The sequence below is a fragment of the Dama dama genome, chromosome 5, assembly GCF_033118175.1.
Source record: "Dama dama isolate Ldn47 chromosome 5, ASM3311817v1, whole genome shotgun sequence".
Classification (NCBI taxonomy): Eukaryota; Metazoa; Chordata; class Mammalia; order Artiodactyla; family Cervidae; genus Dama; species Dama dama.
The window spans coordinates 39,148,878-39,166,740 of record NC_083685.1 but is presented as its reverse complement, the minus strand read 5'-3'; the positions used below and the strand labels follow the sequence as shown (position 1 = coordinate 39,166,740).

Here is a 17,863-nt window from a genome sequence, read left to right as displayed (position 1 = left end):
GGTATTGGTGAAGTTAATTATTCTAGTGGTGGGCTCCTGTTTTCCACCTTGCTGATTGTGGCAGAATTCACAGTGCTTATGGAGGGGCATTTCTGTTTCTATCACCATGCCTGCTACAAATCTGAGAGCACCCAGTTCCCTAAACATTCTTCCTGAAACAGCTATATTGTCTAATAGTCCCTGCAACTCGATGTTGACTGACACAATCACAAATTATAAAAATTATTCCATGTCCATTTCTCTTTAAAATGAAGGAGAAATTCTTTAATTGGAATCAGAATATTACTTCCTATTTAACATCACATTATCTTTTCAATAGTGTTCTAAGTGAATAGACACATATGACAAGCATAATTCATGGAGATTTGATTAACATGAGACTGTTTGAACACAATATAGATTCTCCTTAATAAAGAAGATTAAGGTCTAAAATGTCAGAAGTAATGAGCACAATATAATTGGAAAAAAAAAAAACCTTTAGAACTTGGCGTTTACTAAAAGACAAAAGAAAAATAACAGAGGATCTCAGTAGTACTTAAGCATTTGATATTTTATGGTACTCAAAGCCCTTATTAAAAGAAAGAGTGCATTATCTGTACTATTTAGCTGGAATATTCCAGATGTCTCTAGTCTTTATAAACATATCACAACATCTTAATTCTGTGTTTATTTGAATTGCTCCTTAGTCATGTCTCTTTTTCATTCCATTCTTAATCACTGAGTCTGTGATTAAAAATGGCAAACATGTGTTTTAAGAGAAACTAAGCTGTGATTTCAGTTGTGGGTAGTAATTTCAGAGTGGCAGAACACATTAACCCCTTCTTTTCCACCCTACACGTGAATGCATAACTAGACAAAGGAAACAGGAAACGCAAATAAACCAGCAAAGCATAGAAAAATGAACTACTTTTCAGTTCAAATGCTTTGCATGGCTTTGCTGGCAGAGGATGAAATGGTTGGAAGGCATCGCTGACTCAATGGACATGAGTTTGAGCAAATTCCCGGAGATAGTAAAGGGCAGGGAAGCTAGGCAGGTTACAGTCCATGGGATCGCAAAGAGTCAGACATGACTTAGCGACTGAATAACAACAGGAGGAGGAGAGGTTTCTGAAGGAACAAACAAAAGAAAACTGATAGTTCAATATTTATAAAACAGTGTTCAGCTAAAATAACACAAGTAATCACAAATAGGATACTATTGTGGCTAAGACTCTTGAGTTTTGCTCTCAAAGGAAGATCAGTTTTAGAATCTGACAATCATTGGATTCTACTGACTCTGCTTTCTTCTCTCTCCAGGGTCAAGTGTAAGTCATTTCACCATTCCATGATGGACTCCTTCATTGTAAAGTAAGAGAAATCAGCTCATGAGTTAACTCTAAGTTGATTATCATCTGCCAGAATATGAGATATATGTCAATTTAATTAGAAGAAGTTCTAGATAAAAGTGAAATACTGTTAATCATATCTATACTGGGAAAATATTGAAAATATAATTTCAATTTTCATGGAAAGGAAACAATTTTATTCATTTAAAAACAGCATTGAAAGTGAAAGTGTGAAAGTGTTAGTTGCTCAGTTGTGGCCAACTCTTTGCAACCCCATGGGCTGTAGACTACCAGTTCCTTCTGTCCAGGGAATTCTCCAGACAAAAATACTGGATTAGATTTATGGAATGTCACAAATTATGGTAAATTTCTAAAACCTTGGAGCAAAAAATAAAAATAATATAAATAAATGTATTTGAATATTGATGGGTAAGGTCAAATATTATTGTATGGTTGTGTGAAAGACAATACTAATTGTGTATTTATTTTTAAATAAATCTAAGTAAGTTCAATAAATCGATTCAGACAGAACAATCTGTTAAAAAATTTAATTAAAAAAAATAGCCCATATAAAGTTGAAGCAGAGCCTACTTAAGTAATACATAGACAAATATAGTAATGCATAGACAAATATTTCAGAAAATGTAGAAGTTTTGTTGGCTCCAAATTTAAAAAAAACACATTCAAAGAAATTCTAATGTCATGTTACTATTTTCAGTGAAACCATATATGTCCCTGCAATCAAAATGCTACTCTATAGTCCTATCACTAAGTTTTTTGGGGCATCCATATATTAAATTTGAACAATATTTTATAATTTTTTTTTTTTTTTTGCTTTTGATTCAGGAAACTGGTAGTAAGATATTTACATCAATCATGTTAAGGTCATAGTCCAAACTGATCTCCAGCAGGGCTGAGACATGTTATTTTTTCTTTTTTAAAGAACTTTTTTTTGAAAAAAAAAAAAAAAAAGCACTATGATTTGAAATAAGCATCTTTACTTTGATAACTTGTGTTTCATCTTTGCCTGTTGAAGGGTACATTATGGTGATTGCCTCATTGTAGACTCCTGCTTGCAAATGGTAAATCTGCCTCTGTGTTTTTCATCCCTTTTTGATGATTGCATTGAGCCAGTAGTTACATAACTCAAGATGGTAAATTGATGCCACTAAGAAGATTGAATAAGATGATGTAACTGCCATACTGATTCACAGCCAGTTGTTTATGTCTTTAATAATTTTGGCAAAGCTTGCAGTAATTTTGCTTGTTTGCAGTGTTCTGTATTATTAATAGCACAGTTTTGTGCTCAGTGAATTCTAATCCTTACAGCCCACCAGGTATCTCTTAGAATGAAGTGCTTTCTTTCCTATCTGTCCTGGGGGGAGATCGTGATTTTCAGATTGATTGATTGATTGATTTAATGAATGATGGTGGAGAGCTGTATCTTCCATGTTGGAAGACAGAAGTAGAGATAATGCCTGTAAACTACTTGGTGTAAGGAAGAGTTCAATAAATGTTAGCTATTTTTCCCTATTTATGTGACAGAATTCAATAGGAGGGCTCATTTAGAACAAATGAGTAAAATCAATCACAGAAGTTATGTTCAGTCTTTATTTTTTTTTTAATTTTATTTATTTATTTTTTATTAGTTGGAGGCTAATTACTTCACAACAATTTCAGTGGGTTTTGTCATACATTGATATGAATCAGCCATAGAGTTACACGTATTCCCCATCCCGATCCCCCCTCCCACCTCCCTCTCCACCCGATTCCTCTGGGTCTTCCCAGTGCACCAAGCCCGAGCACTTGTCTCATGCATCCCACCTGGGCTGGTGATCTGTTGCACCATAGATAGTATACATGCTGTTCTTTCGAAACATCCCACCCTCACCTTCTCCCACAGAGTTCAAAAGTCTGTTCTGTACTTCTGTGTCTCTTTTTCTGTTTTGCATATAGGGTTATCGTTACCATCTTTCTAAATTCCATATATATGTGTTAGTATGCTGTAATGTTCTTTATCTTTCTGGTTTACTTCACTCTGTATACTGGGCTCCAGTTTCATCCATCTCATTAGAACTGATTCAAATGAATTCTTTTTAACAGCTGAGTAATATTCCATGGTGTGTATGTACCACAGCTTCCTTATCCATTCGTCTGCTGATGGGCATCTAGGTTGCTTCCATGTCCTGGCTATTATAAACAGTGCTGTGATGAACATTGGGGTGCATGTGTCTCTTTCAGATCTGGTTTCCTCAGTGTGTATGCCCAGAAGTGGGATTGCTGGGTCATATGGCAGTTCTATTTCCAGTTTTTTAAGAAATCTCCACACTGTTTTCCATAGCGGCTGTACTAGTTTGCATTCCCACCAACAGTGTAAGAGGGTTCCCTTTTCTCCATACCCTCTCCAGCATTTATTGCTTGTAGACTTTTGGATAGCAGCCATCCTGACTGGTGTTTAATGGTACCTCATTGTGGTTTTGATTTGCATTTCTCTGATAATGAGTGATGTTGAGCATCTTTTCATATGTTTGTTAGCCATCTGTATGTCTTCTTTGGAGAAATGTCTGTTTAGTTCTTTGGCCCATTTTTTGATTGGGTCATTTATTTTTCTGGAATTGAGCTTCAGGAGTTGCTTGTATATTTTTGAGATTAATCCTTTGTTTCTTCATTTGCTATTATTTTCTCCCAATCTGAGGGCTGTCTTTTCACCTTACTTATAGTTTCCTTTGTAGTGCAAAAGATTTTAAGTTTCATTAGGTCCCATTTGTTTAGTTTTGCTTTTATTTCCAATATTCAATATTAGAATATTCCAATGTTCAGTCTTTAAATTAGGAAGAACATAGTAAAACTCAGTGTATTAGTTATCTGTTGCTACTTAACAATGATACTACAAACTTGGTGACTTAGAACTGCACGCATTTATTTCTTCACGGTTTCTCTGGGTCAGGAGTCTGGGAGCAGTTTAGTTGAGTCCTCTGCTTCAGGATCTTTCAAAGTTGCAATCAAAGTGTTGGCCAAGTAGTGATCTCATCTGAGGCTCAATGGTGAGGAATCACCTTCTTCACTCACAGCGTTATTGGCAGAATTCAGTCCCTTTCAGTTTCCAGATTGAGGGCCTCGGTTCTCTTCTTTCTCTGAACTGGAGGCCACCTTCGGCTTCTTGTCACATGCTCTCCTCCACACAGCAGCTCACAAACATGGCAGCCTGTGTCTTCAAACCCAGCAAAAGGAAGACAGAGTCTCAGCAAGATGAGTAACAATCTTTTGGAGTGTATACACATAATCTAGTACATCATATCACCTTTGGCATATTCTGTTGGTTAAAAGCAGTTCATTAGTCCCACCTCCACTGGAGGGGAGGGTATCAGACAAAGCAAGAAAAGCAGAGGGCATGATGATGGGTACTACCTTAAGAGTCTGCTGACTACACTCCCTAAGAACAAAAATTACAAAGTGGTGGCTGTGCTTCATTGTTTAAATTCATTAATTTCCTTCTTGCTTGCTGCCCTTACATAATAAAAGATAATTTTTTTCTAGTTAAAGCACTTGAGAAAAAAAGCAATATTGTAATTTTTTAAGCACTATAGCATTGGAAGGAGACAATATCTTAGGTTTGCCTGGAACTTTAGAGTTCACAATGTACTAATATTTATAAATATTATTATTTCAGACTAGAAAATGGAGAGTAGAACTGATATCAATTTCAAGATTACAACTCAGAGTTTAGATTCCATGTGAAGCCTTGATTATAGCATCCTGCTGTATATCTGTTGATGAGTTCAATATGCGCCTCTCTCGAGTCTGGCTATTTTTAAAAATAGCTTTCTTAGTTAAAAATAATTCATATTGGATTGGATGATGCACAGGAGAGTGGGCAGTGGCCAGCTTGCACTGCAGCCAGATAAGCTGTTGGGGCAGGAGAATCAAGTGTAGAGAGCGGTATATTGTGGTCATCAAGATGAAAGGCGCCATTGGTCTACTGGGAAATGTAGGTACACCAAGCATGAATGAAACTGGTGACACAGATCATTTCATTTCTTTGTTTGAAATACATTGTATGACCATTTTCTAGAATGTGTCTACAGGCATTGTGTGTGAAAGATCTGGTGATCAAGAGACTATTTCCATAGAGGACATACAAACCAGAACCCCACGTACAGCTTGAAAATGCACTGCCTTCTGATTTCAAAACTGCTTTGCTCCTGACCAAGTCTGTAGGACTTCTCTGGTAGTTCAGATGGTAAAGAATCTGCCTGCAAGGCAGGAGCCCCCTGTTCGATCCCTGTGTTGGGAAGATCCCCTGAAGGTGGAAATAGCAACCCACTCCAGTATTATTGCCTGGAGAATCCCATGGACAGAGGAGCTTGCCAGGCTACAGTCCATGGGGTCACAAAGAGTTGGAGATGGCTGAATGACTACCATTTTCACTTTCAAGACTGTATCTCCTTCCCCAGAAGTAATCAGACGCACCATTCTTCTTATAGGCCTTTATCTCTGGAATATTCTCTACTTGAAGTATTCTCTTCTTGGTTGTGAAGCAGAAGTTACTGGGTGTGTATGAATAGCCACCTTATAACTCTTCATTAATGTGGTTCAGAGTAACATTCATATGGCAATAACTTTATCAAGATGACACATTTAAGTCTATAGGGTTATCACTGATAATTCTCAAGATGATGACTGTCCATGACGAGATTTGATATTTCTGTCTTTTACTCACTAGTTGATCTCAACTCAGGTCAACCAGATATGCAGAGAGCATTTGAAAACTGCAGGTGGAACCATAAACATAGTTGTTACATATTTATGTATCCATGGAGAGTTGCAAAAGCAACCCTTCTAAAACCAAAGACTGCAATACTGTATAAAAAGATATTTAGCTTTATGAGAGAAAGATGCTTGGCAGTGTTAGTGCATGCACTTTGTGTTTGTTTGATAAATATAAGTTAGAAGATCCTATGTATTTAGTTTTTCTCCATGAAATCCTTCTGTATGTGATGAACTCATAGAAGAGATGCTATTTCATAAAAAGAAACTTGATGAACACCACAACAAAAGTCTTCAGGTTACAGAATTCGAGTGTTTAAACTTCAATGTGCAGAGAGCTTATAAACCGTCATTTCTGTGCCTGCAAGGAAAGGAAGAACAGTCTGAAAATCAGTGACTTTTCTTGGATTCATCAGAGACCTGAGATTATAAAGAAATTTGTTACCCTGAAATCTGGAGAGACAGGTAAATTCAGAGAGTCACAGATGAGATCTACTGACCTAGAGCAGAAGCTGCTGGAGTCATAAACTGGTAAGGACACTTAAATGATCATTTTGATGAATTGCTGGAGGCTGAGTGTGGACTAGCATGAGACTGGAAAACCCATGGGGGCTGTGGTCTTGGACTGACCCCAGTACATTCCCAGGTTTTATCTCCAGGAGCCCCACTGGGCTTTCATAGTGCACATGCAAATTCTCTATCTTTGTGATGCTGGCAGGAAGAGAGGAAGAGTAATCATTGTGTGATATGTCCACAACAAAAGCCACTTTTCAAGGGGAAAAGATTTTACCCAGAGCCTCATCCCAGGTAGTGGAAGGGAATTCTGCCTGACCCAGGTCATTCTTGCCTCCCTGTCTAACCTAAAGTGTGGAGAGAAGCTAAGCAATGATTGTGGAAACACAGTTGAGGTCTGAGGTCTTAGCCCAGAGCTGCAGGTGCACTGAAAGACTGAGATTGAATCATAAGATGACAGAATGAACCTCCTGCCCCACAACATATCACCCCCACACTGGATTGCAGTAAAATGACAGTGCGATACAGCTGACAGAGCTGTGAGATGCAGACGTTCCCTGAGGAGGGCATACGGAGGGAAGCCCAGGGTGGGGAAAGGAGACAAAAATTAGGACAATAGAGGAATATAAAGCCACTGGCCCCAACAGCTACTGCAGGCATTAATTAATAAGCAACTCCTATTCAGATTGGCATAAACCCTCATGCTAATGGCCTATTTACTTTAAAACCTATTCTCCAATACAGCATCACTGGCATTTAACAAAAATCTGCAAGGTATACCAAAAGTCAATAAAAAGATCTGAAGAGGCAAAGCAAGCATCAATGCCAGACTCAGACAAGACACAAATATTGGAATTACTAACAAGAGAGCTTAAAATAACCATGAATTATGTGTGTTCCAATTGAAAAAGGACAATAACCGAAGAGAGATAAATAATGTAAGCAGACAGACAAAAACTGTAAGAATGTGTCAAAAGGAAATGCTCAGTATCAAAGACAATATAATAGAAATGGAGATGCTTTAAGTGTCTCATCAGTATGGATACAACTGAAGAAGGATTTGGTGAGTTTCACTGACCAATAGAAACTTCCCAAACTGAAATGCATAGAATAAAAAGAATTAAAAAATTAGAAACTCCATGAACTTGGGACATTTCTAAAAGTAACATCTGTATATTAGGAACGCCAGAATGAGAAGAAAGAGAATATGAGAACAGAAGAAATATTTGAAGTAATAAAGGGCAAAATATTTCCAAAATTAATAGCAGACACCAAGCTACAGATCCAGGAAGCTCAGAGAATAACACAGATTAAACACAAAACAAACAAACAAACTAAAACAAAACAAAACAAAAACATCTCATAAAAACTATACCTAGACATAGCATATTCACACAACAGGAAAATACAGACAAAGACAAAAATTTGTAAAGAAACCAAGAGATGGAGAGGAAACACTTTACCTGCAGAGGAAGAAAAATATGAATTAAAGTGGACTTCACATCAGAAATTATGCAAATATGAAGAGTAGAATGAAAGTACTAAAAGGAAAAAACAAAAAAACTAGAACTGAGAATTCAATATCCAGTGTCATTACCCTTCAAAAGAATGTCCTTCAAAAGGATGTTATGACTTTCTCTCTCTCTTTTTCTGGTGCACACACACACACACACAAACATACACATCACACAAACTCACACAGAAACTTAGAGAATTCATCCCCAGAAGTCATGCTGTAAGGAAATATCAAAAGAAGTGCATTTAAGAGAATGGAACTGACGTAAGTCAGAAACTTAGGTCTATGTAAATAAGGAAGAGTTGGAGAAGGAAGAAATGAATAAATAATTTTATTTTGATTTTGATAAATATAAAATATAACTGTTAAGAATAGTCACAATGTATTGGATGATTAGAACATATGGTTAAGTGAAATGAGTGACAGAAATATCATAAGAAAGCAACAGAGGGATTAGAAATGCTCTTTATAAGAAACCTGTGTTATGCATGAAGTGGTACAGTTACTTGAAGGTGACTTAGATTAATTTATTTATTTCACAGTCTAAAAAAACTATTTAAAAAAATTTAAGTAGTATAATTGAATAATTGATATACTAAGAGAGGAGACAATGTTCAAATTATATAAAGTGCTCAATGAAATCCATAGAAAGCAGAAAAAGAAGGGGAAAGGGAAGAAAAGAATAAACAAAAGAAAGATTAAAAAGACATATTGTTGTTCAGTTGCCCAGTCGTGTCTGATTCTTTGGGATCCCATGGACTGCAGCATGCCAGGCCTCCCTGTCCTTCACCATCTCCCACAGTTTGTCCAAGTCCATGTCCATTGAATTAGTGATGCCATCCAACTATCATCCTCTGCCACCCTCTTCTCCTTCTGCCCTCAATCTTTCTCAGCATCAGAATATGGTAGCTATTAACCCAACTGTATCAATAATGATTTAAGTAATAACAGTCTAAATATCTACATTCAGAATATACAAAGAATTCATATGACTCAACATAAAACACCAATAATTCTATTAAAGAGTGGACAGAAGACCTGAATAGATATTTTTCTAAATGCATTTAGATGGCCAACAAGCATGTGAAAAGATGCTAAACAACACTATTTATCAGGGAAATACAAATGAAAACCACAATGAGATATCACTTCATACCTGTCAGAATGGCTACAATCAAAAAGACAAATAAGTGTTGGCAACTGTGTGGAAAAGAGGGAACCCATGTTCACTGTTGGGGAGATATATTAATTGGTATAGCCACTAGGGAAAACAGAATATAAGCTCCTCAAAAAATTAATAGTTAAAGATTTACAGAACATTAGTATTATTTTTTAATCGAAGTATAGTTGATTTACAATGTTGTAGTTTCTAGTGTACAACAAAGTGATTCAGGTGTACATATTTATGTGTGTATGTATATATATATATATTCTTTTTAACATTCTTTTTCATTTTAGATTACTACAGAAATATTGAGTACAGTTCCCTGTGCTAAACGGTAGGACCAGGACCTTGTTGTTTATTTTATATACAGTATAGTCATTTGTATTTGCTAATCCCAAACTTCTAGTTTATCCCTACCTCCCTTTTCTCTTTGGTAACCATAAGTTTGTGAATATGTTTCTGTTTCATAAATAAGTTCATTTGCATTGAATTTTAGATTCCACATATAAGTGATATGTGCTATTTGTCTGTCTCAGTATGGCAATCTCTAGGTCTGTCCATGCAAATGATATTATTTCCATTTTTTTATGGTTGAGTATTATTGCATTGAGTGTATATAGCACATCTTCTTTATCTGTCCATCTGGCCATGGACATTTAGGTTGCTTCCATGTCGTGGCTATTATAAATAGTGCTGCTATGAACATTGGGGTGCATTTATCTTTTCAAAGTATAGTTTGCTCCAAGTACTTGCCCGGAAGTGGGAATACCATATCATATAGTAGCTCTGTTATTAGTTTTTAAGGAATAACCTTAATGGTTTCCATAGTGGCTGCACCAGTTTAAATTCCCACCAATAGTACAGAAGGATCCCCTTTTCTCTACACTGTCTTTAGCATTTGTTATTTGTAGATTTTTTAATGATGGCTCTTCTGACTGGTGTGAGGTGATACCTCATTGTAGTTTTGATTTGCATTTCTCTGATAACTAGCAATGTTGGTCATATCTCTTCCTGTGTCTATTGACCATTTGTATGTGTTGTTTGGATAAACATCTATTTAGGTCTTCTGCCCATTTTTATTACGTTGTTTGTTGTTGTTGAGTTGTATGAGCTGTTGTATATTTTAGAAATTAATCCCTTGTCAGTCGCACCATTTGCAAATATTTTCTCCCAGTTCATAGGTTATCTTTAATTTTGCTTATGATTTCCTTGTCTATGCAAAAGCTTGTAATTTTGATTAAGTCCCATTTGTGTTTATTTTTCCTTTTATTTTTATTGCCTTGGGAGACTGACCTAGGAAAACGCTGGTATGATTTATGTCAAAGAATGTTTTACCTATGCTCTCTTCTAGAAGTTTTACAGTGTCTTGTCTTATATTTAAGTCCTTAGGCCATTTTGAGTTTATTTTTGTGTATGGTGTGAGGGAGGGCTCTAACCTCACTGATTTACATATAGTTGTCCAGGTTTCCCAATACTACTTATTGAAGAGATTGTCTTTTCTTCATTGTATATTCTTGCCCCTTTTGTCAAAGATTAATCGACCATAGGTTTGTGGGTTTATTTCTGGAGTCTATTCTATTGCATTGATCCATATATCTGTTTTTGTGCTGATACCTTGCTGTTTTCATTATTATAGCTTTGTAGTATTATCCGAAGTCTGAGTGGGTTACGCCTCCAGCTTTATTCTTTCTCCTCAAGATTGCTTTGACAACTGATGTCTCTAGTGCCAAATCAACTTAAATCCTGAGTATTGCAAATACTAACACCAACAACATTGTACCCTAACCTTTCAAGGGTATGTTTTAGACTTAGAAAACTGGAGAAAGATCAAATCAGAACAGTAAGCCTCAGATTTGGTGATTTTTCATTGTGACTTATTATTTTTATTTTTCTCTTGTGATTTGTTTGACATAATTGAAAAATTGAAATACTTGGTACTAATTCTTAACAAAATGATAATTTTGCCCTTTTGCTATTAATGTTACACTGTACTATTACTACTTTTTTGTCATCCTAGTACAAAGTGAAGCTTAGGTAATTTTTTTATTTGAAAAATGTAATTAATATTCCTAAAAATGCCAGAAACTTCAAAACTTGGGGGAAACAATTAGTGATAGGGCCCACACAGGGTCTCATTGATAAGATGGCTCTTTATGTCAACCTCACAAACAAAGAATAAAATCACAGTGATCCATGAGACTGCCCAAATTGCCCAAATGGCATTCTGTTTTCTCACTGGTGCCCATCTTCTCAAAGCTGCAAGACCACCAGATCCCAGACCTCTGGCTATGTGACCACAGGACTCAACTACAGGCTAAAAATTAACCATCCCTTCAGAGAATTTTTCATTGGTGGAGTATAAGAAGGACCCTGTCTAAAAGGGAGGATGCTGGTCCTCCTTAGGAGCCAGTCACTCTCTCTTTTCCCTCTAATAAATTTGCCTTTTCTTGCCTGACTGCCCAGCTCTCTCTCTTTTTCCCTGCACTTGGCTTATGGTCTCTCTCAAGAAGAGGAGTGGGGCATTTTGGAAGTATGAGAAAAGAATGGGAAAATGGGGTATCTTGAAGTGTGCAAGGTAGAGGCTCAGTTATTTGTGGTGTAGATATTAAACTGTCAACCCCCATACAGAGACCTGAGAGACCTTGGTTTTTCTGGAGAAGGCAGGCATGCAGAGTAAGTGGCCCCTGTGTCCATCAGATAGGAGATTGGCTTACCACCACTGTAAGAGTTACCCTGGCCTCCTTAGAGGTGATGAGAGTCAGGGCCTGGGGTCCTGGGCACCGTCAGTCTTCAGCAGTGAGTCCAAGGAGGCTGGGCAGAGCTGGGTCAGAGGACTCCTGCTCAGGACCAGGAGGGGATGACCGGATGGATCCCTAGAGGGAGATTTGCACAGTCAACCTTCCAACGTCCCTTTATGCCACAGCTGGGACGTCGACCCAGAGGGGGCCTTGGCTTTAGGCATGAGCGGGCCCAGTGGCCTTCTTTGCCGCATTTGAAGCAGGGCCCAGGTGGCTTCCTTTCTTTGTTGGTTGATGGAGGCTTGCAGCCATGTGGGGCAGTGGCTAAAAGGTGATATTTGGCCTGATCTCGTTGGCCCTTCTCTAGCTTTGCCTGTTCTTCCAGGTTATTGAGAATCTTAAAGGATAAATTAAAAGGTCTCGTTGAGGGGTTTGAGGGCCTTCTGCCTTTTTAGTTTCTTTTGGATATCTGGGGATGACTGGGAGATAAAATGGGTGTTAAGGACAATGGTGCCCTCTGCTGAAGTGGGGTCTAATTTTGTGTATATTTGCAGGGCTTCTTTTAACCTGGCTGGAAATTGTGCCAGGTTTTCATCTAGTCTTTGAGATATTTCCCAGAGCTTATCGAAGTTGAAGGCTTTATGCCCTGCCTTTTGAAGGCCCAGAATGAGGCAAGCAACATATGATTGCGGGTTGCTCACCCAGGTCTCCCTGCCTGATAATCCCAGTTGGGATCATCTCCAGGGACAGCCATTGCCCCTACGGACTTAGTCCTGTGTATCTCATCAGCATGCGCCTGAGAGGCTTGCCATACTCATTCCTTTTCTTCCGGGAGAAGAGTGGAGGAAAGTGTGATGTAAGTATCATGCCAGGTTAAGTCATAAGACTCGGTAAGATACTTGAATTCTTTTAGCTAATTGTCAGGGTCTGAGGAGAAGGAGCCAAGGTACTTTTTAATCTGAGATAGATCAGTGAGAGAGAATGGGACATGAACCCGAACAACGCATTCTGCTCCAGCTACTTCTTGTAAAGGAGGAGTGGGGTGAGGGAAGAAGCGGGGTCCTGTGGTGAGGTCTCCTGTTTTAAGGTTGTTCAGACCGGTACGGGGAGGGGATCTAGGGAGGTCGGGGTAAAGCCTTGGAACCTTCAGGGTAGAGGGTGGGGCTGAGGTCTCAGAGCTTGCCTCAGGCACGGGCTGGGGAGGGGGTTGGGAGCTGCTGCACTTTAGAAGGATGGAGGGAGGAGGGGACATAAGGTGGAGGTCCTGGAATTGGATCCGGAGCTGTCTGCAGTGGGATTGGGAGTGATAGGGGGTGGGCTGTGGTCCAAGGAAGAAGAAGAAAAGTCTGAACAGGGATCAGGAGACATTGTATTAGGAGGATGTGGCCCAGAGTGGGCTAAGAGTAATTGAAAAGTAGAACAGGACTCATAGAGAGAGGGTCGAGAGCAGAGAGTGAAGAGAACCTGAACATAAGGGATTTCTAACCACTTGCTGTTGTGGCGGCAGACATTATGGAGGTCCTGTAGAGTATTAAAATCCAGAGTTCCATTTTCTGGCCATTGGTACCTATTATCAAGTCTGTATTGTGGCCAGACAGTGTTAGAATAGTAAATAAGTCTTTTTGGTCTTATCTCCCCTTGGAAGCCCAAGACTTTTAGGTTTCAGAGAAAGCATCCTAGAGAAGTAGATTTTGAGGGCTGGGAGAATGGCTTGCTTAAGAGTGTTAAAGGCTGAATGGATATTTGATTTTAGCTCTAGGGATTCTGAAAGATCTACTCAGGTGGCTTGATATAGGGGTTGTGCCAAGAGGAATCAGAGACATAGATATCCAGCTAACCCCAAGAATGACAGGATCTTTATTTTCAATGTACAGAGTGGTAGGGTGGATATAAGGGACTTTCTAGGTAATAATATATTTTTTTCATTGGTGTTGAAAGGACTCCAAGATAGGTGACTCTAGGAAGAGAGAGCTGAACCTTGGTGGGAGATGGCTTAATAGCCTCTATCAGCTAGAAAATTGAGGAGTTGTATAGTGTGTTGTTGAGAGTGTGTGAGCGAAGGACTACAAAGGAGATCATCCACATATTGGAAGACAGTACTTGGAGTAAGGTCAAGAGAGGTTAGGTCTGATGCTAGAGAGTGGCCAAGAAAACGAGGGCTATCATGAAAGCCTTGTGGAAGGACTGTCCTTGTCAGCTGTTGGGAGCGATGATTGTTTGGATCAATCCAGGTAAAGACAAAGAGGTCTTGAGAGTCTGGGTGTAAAGGAATAGTAAAGAAGGCATCTTTGAGGTCTAGAACAGTGAAGTGGGTGGTGGAAGAGGGAATGAGAGGGAAAGGAGTATAGGGATTTGGAACTACTGGTGTATGGGGATAACAACCGCATTGATAAGTCACAGGTCCTGGACCAGGTGATAGGAGCCATTTGGCTTTTTGGCAGGTAGGACAGGGGTGTTATAGGGAGAGTGAGTTGGGCGCAAGAGGCCCTGACGTAGGAGTATAGTAACAGTAGGGTTTAACCCTGTTGATATTTTTGGGAGATGGGGTATTGTGGTTGACTGGGAATTTAGAGGGGTCTTTGAGACGGATATGAATTGGAGCATGGTGAGAGGCAACAGATGGGTTATCTGCATCCTAAACTATGGGGTTTATGGTCAAGGAGGCCAATGGGGCGAGGGAAGAAGAGGTGGGGTTGAGCTGGGTCAGATGACTCCTGCTCAGGGCCAGGAGGGGATGTCCGGATCCCTAGAGGGGGATTTGGACAGTCAACCTTCCAATATCCCAGTTGTGGCATAAAGAGACTTTGGAAGGCCGACATAATGAGCCATCTTATCAATGAGACCCCATGTGGGCCCTATCAATTAGGTCTTGATACATCTAGTTCCCTGTTAGCTCAGTTGGTAAAGAATCCTCCTGCATTGCAGGAGATCCCATTTTGATTCTCAGGTTGGAAAGATCCGCTGAGAAGGGATAGGCGACCCATACCAATATTCTTGGGCTTCCCTTGTGGCTCAGCCGGTTAAGAATCCTCCTGCAATGCAAGAGACCTGGGTTCGATCCCTGGGTTGGGAAGATCCCCTGGAGAAGGGAAAGACCACTCACTCCAGTATTCTGGCCTGGAGAATTCCTTGAACTGTATAGTCCATGGGGTGGCAAAGAATCAGACACTACTGAGTGACTTTCACTTTCACGCACTTTCACATCTAGTTCCAGTGTCAGACAGAAGTGGATGGAAATTCAGTACTGGTACATGGTAGTCAGATGATACTCTAGATGCAGTTCTTTGACTTTAGAGACAAATCTAGAATCTGAAGATTCCTATCCTGGACTTGTGTCAGGACTCTGCGAGGTGAAAGAAATAATACTTGCTGACTACAAGAATGTCGTTTATCTACCTTAAAGTCTGATTGTTGTTGTTATTTTTAATCGCTAAGACATTTCCAACTCTTTTTGACCCCATGGACTAGCCCGCCAGGCTCCTCTGTCCATGGAATTCTCCAGACAAGAATACTGGGGTAGGTTGCCATTTTCTTCTCCAGAAGATCTTGCCGACCCAGGGATAGAACCTAGGTCTTCTGCATTGGAGGAGGATTCTTTAGTACTGAGTTACCAAAGTCTGGTAGTGAGAAATTGGAATGTGGAATTCTTTGCATAGTAATACTGTTACCACAAATGGATACTCTATACTGATTAGATTAACACACAGGGAAGCTTGCACTGTATACTGCATGAGCCTGTTTTTCCTCTCAGATCTAAATGCTTAACGAAAATCACTTCTAACAATGTTGTTTTTCAAGGTAGCCACATGGTGGCAGGCTTTAACCAAAAAGGAACAAATGTTTCTGAATTATTTGCAATATCATCTTTTGTTTTGGACAATTGGTAAAAGACAAAAGTTCATAAAATTAAACCTAAGAAAGCACTATATTTTATTCATTTTTATAGTCTAAAAACCTCAAAATAGAATTTCATGTATCAGAGAGATCTGTTTTGGTATCCGATAGGGGCCTATTTCTTTCCCCAAAGATTGTTCTGTGGAATGGAAGGAGAGGGGTCTTTCCTTTCACTGGATAGTTTTTCTGCTCTGCATTTCTTCTTTTGACCAGGTAGAGACAGGTTCTGCTTAAGAAGAGAGATCAACTGTAGTATGAGTTTAAGAATGTGGACAGTTGGGTTAAAATCACAAAGACTAGTACGTTATTAATCTGTCTTTACCACTTACACTCGTCAGGGTCTTATTTTCATTAAACATTTTTTTTAAAATGCTCAACACAGATCTGGCAATATCACAATATATTCTGTGCTGTTCTTTGCTTAGTTGCTTAATCATGTCTGACTCTTTGCAACCCCATCAACTCCTTGCTAGGCTTATCTGTCTATGGGGATTCTCCAGGAAAGAATACTGGAGTGGGTTGCCATGCCCTCCTCCAGGGGATCTAAATCCAGGGATTGAACCCAGGTCTCCCGCATTGCAGGAAGATTCTGTACTGTCTGAGTCACTGGTCTAAATTTTTTCCTTTTGCTACATTAAACTAATTTTCCCTAACCAACTGTCAGTACATTCTTTCATATGCATGCAACAACCATCTCTTTCTCTCCCACTGAGCATCACCCCACCCCATATACACCAAATCCTTGTCTTATATGGTGATTATTACAATTATAAAATATATTATATGTATCTCAATATATTTAAGTACTATTACAACAGATTGACTTTCAAAGTGGAATTACAGCGTTAGAGTTTCCACTACTTTTAATCTTATCTTTAATATATTGAAGGCATGTATTATTTATGTTTTATATGTTAGTATGGTTTTATAAAAGTACTAGAGAAGCAACTACACTGTGAGTAAATAAACATAGGCAGCATGTGAAAGCACTGGCCTCTGATGGACATTAGCAGAAAGCAACTTCATTCTTTTTCCTGTCTGCTCACTCCAGGACCCCATCTGCATTCTACTATTTCCTCAGGCATTTGGATAAAATCTCGGTGAGTCATAGAGGCATGGGTATTACTGCAGTCTAATATAAAATCTTCAGACTCTCTACCAATTTAAAGCTTTTTTTGCTGTCCCACACTGTTGTTGTTTGTTCAGTCACTAAGTTGTTTCTGACTCTGAAACAGCATGAATTGCAGCATGCCAGGCTTTCCTGTCCTTCACTATCCCCTGGGTTTGCTCAAACTCATGTCCATTGAATTGAGTATGTCATGCAGCCATCTCATCCTCTGTCTCCCCCTTCTCCTCCTGCCCTCAATCTTTCCCAGCATCAGGTTCTTTGCCAGGGTTCAACTCTTTGCATCAGGTGGCCAAAGTACTAAACCCACTTCACAGGTGCATGCCTTGTGCTGAGAGGGTTGTGGTGGACAGTTTCTTTGTTTCGTTATTCCACTCTATTTATGCTTCTTCATCTCCAGGTTTAGAGCGGGGAGGAGCAGTAGTGAAGGACAGAAAGAGTCTTTTTCAGGGACAGAACTGTAATCAGAGGTGACAAATGTCACAGCTGCCCCCTTCTCAGGGCTCCTTAGAGAAAGATGTGGGGTCCAGCTGAAATCCTCCGTGTGGGTTCTACTTTTTCTGGCTTCTCACTTACAGCTCCCTGCCCCATTATCTCAGTTAATGTGCATGCCCTCTCTGCTGAGGTCATCTCCCTCCCGTCAGGAAAACTTTCGGCACACATCCTCTTCAAGCACGCTTGCTTTCATCCAGATGTCCATGTATGACTCATGGAGAACATGCCCCTGGCTCTCTGTTGGTGGAAGAATAGCTCACTCCCAGAGAAATCTCTCCTGAAACACTCTAGAAGCAACTTTCTAGATCTGTCTCTTTCCTACTC

The 17,863-nt window shown here is 39.3% G+C and overlaps 1 protein-coding gene across 1 annotated transcript in view; it reads left to right on the top strand.

Moving 5' to 3' along the window:
- The window catches only part of LOC133055532 (uncharacterized), a 109,637-nt gene that overhangs the window by 15,416 nt on the left and 76,358 nt on the right, over positions 1-17,863 (top strand). Inside the window, exon 3 of the mRNA XM_061140709.1 lies at positions 1,297-1,347. Within this exon, the coding sequence (XP_060996692.1) occupies positions 1,297-1,328 (32 nt within the window). The 3' untranslated portion in view covers positions 1,329-1,347. The remainder of the gene's footprint in view (positions 1-1,296; positions 1,348-17,863) is intronic.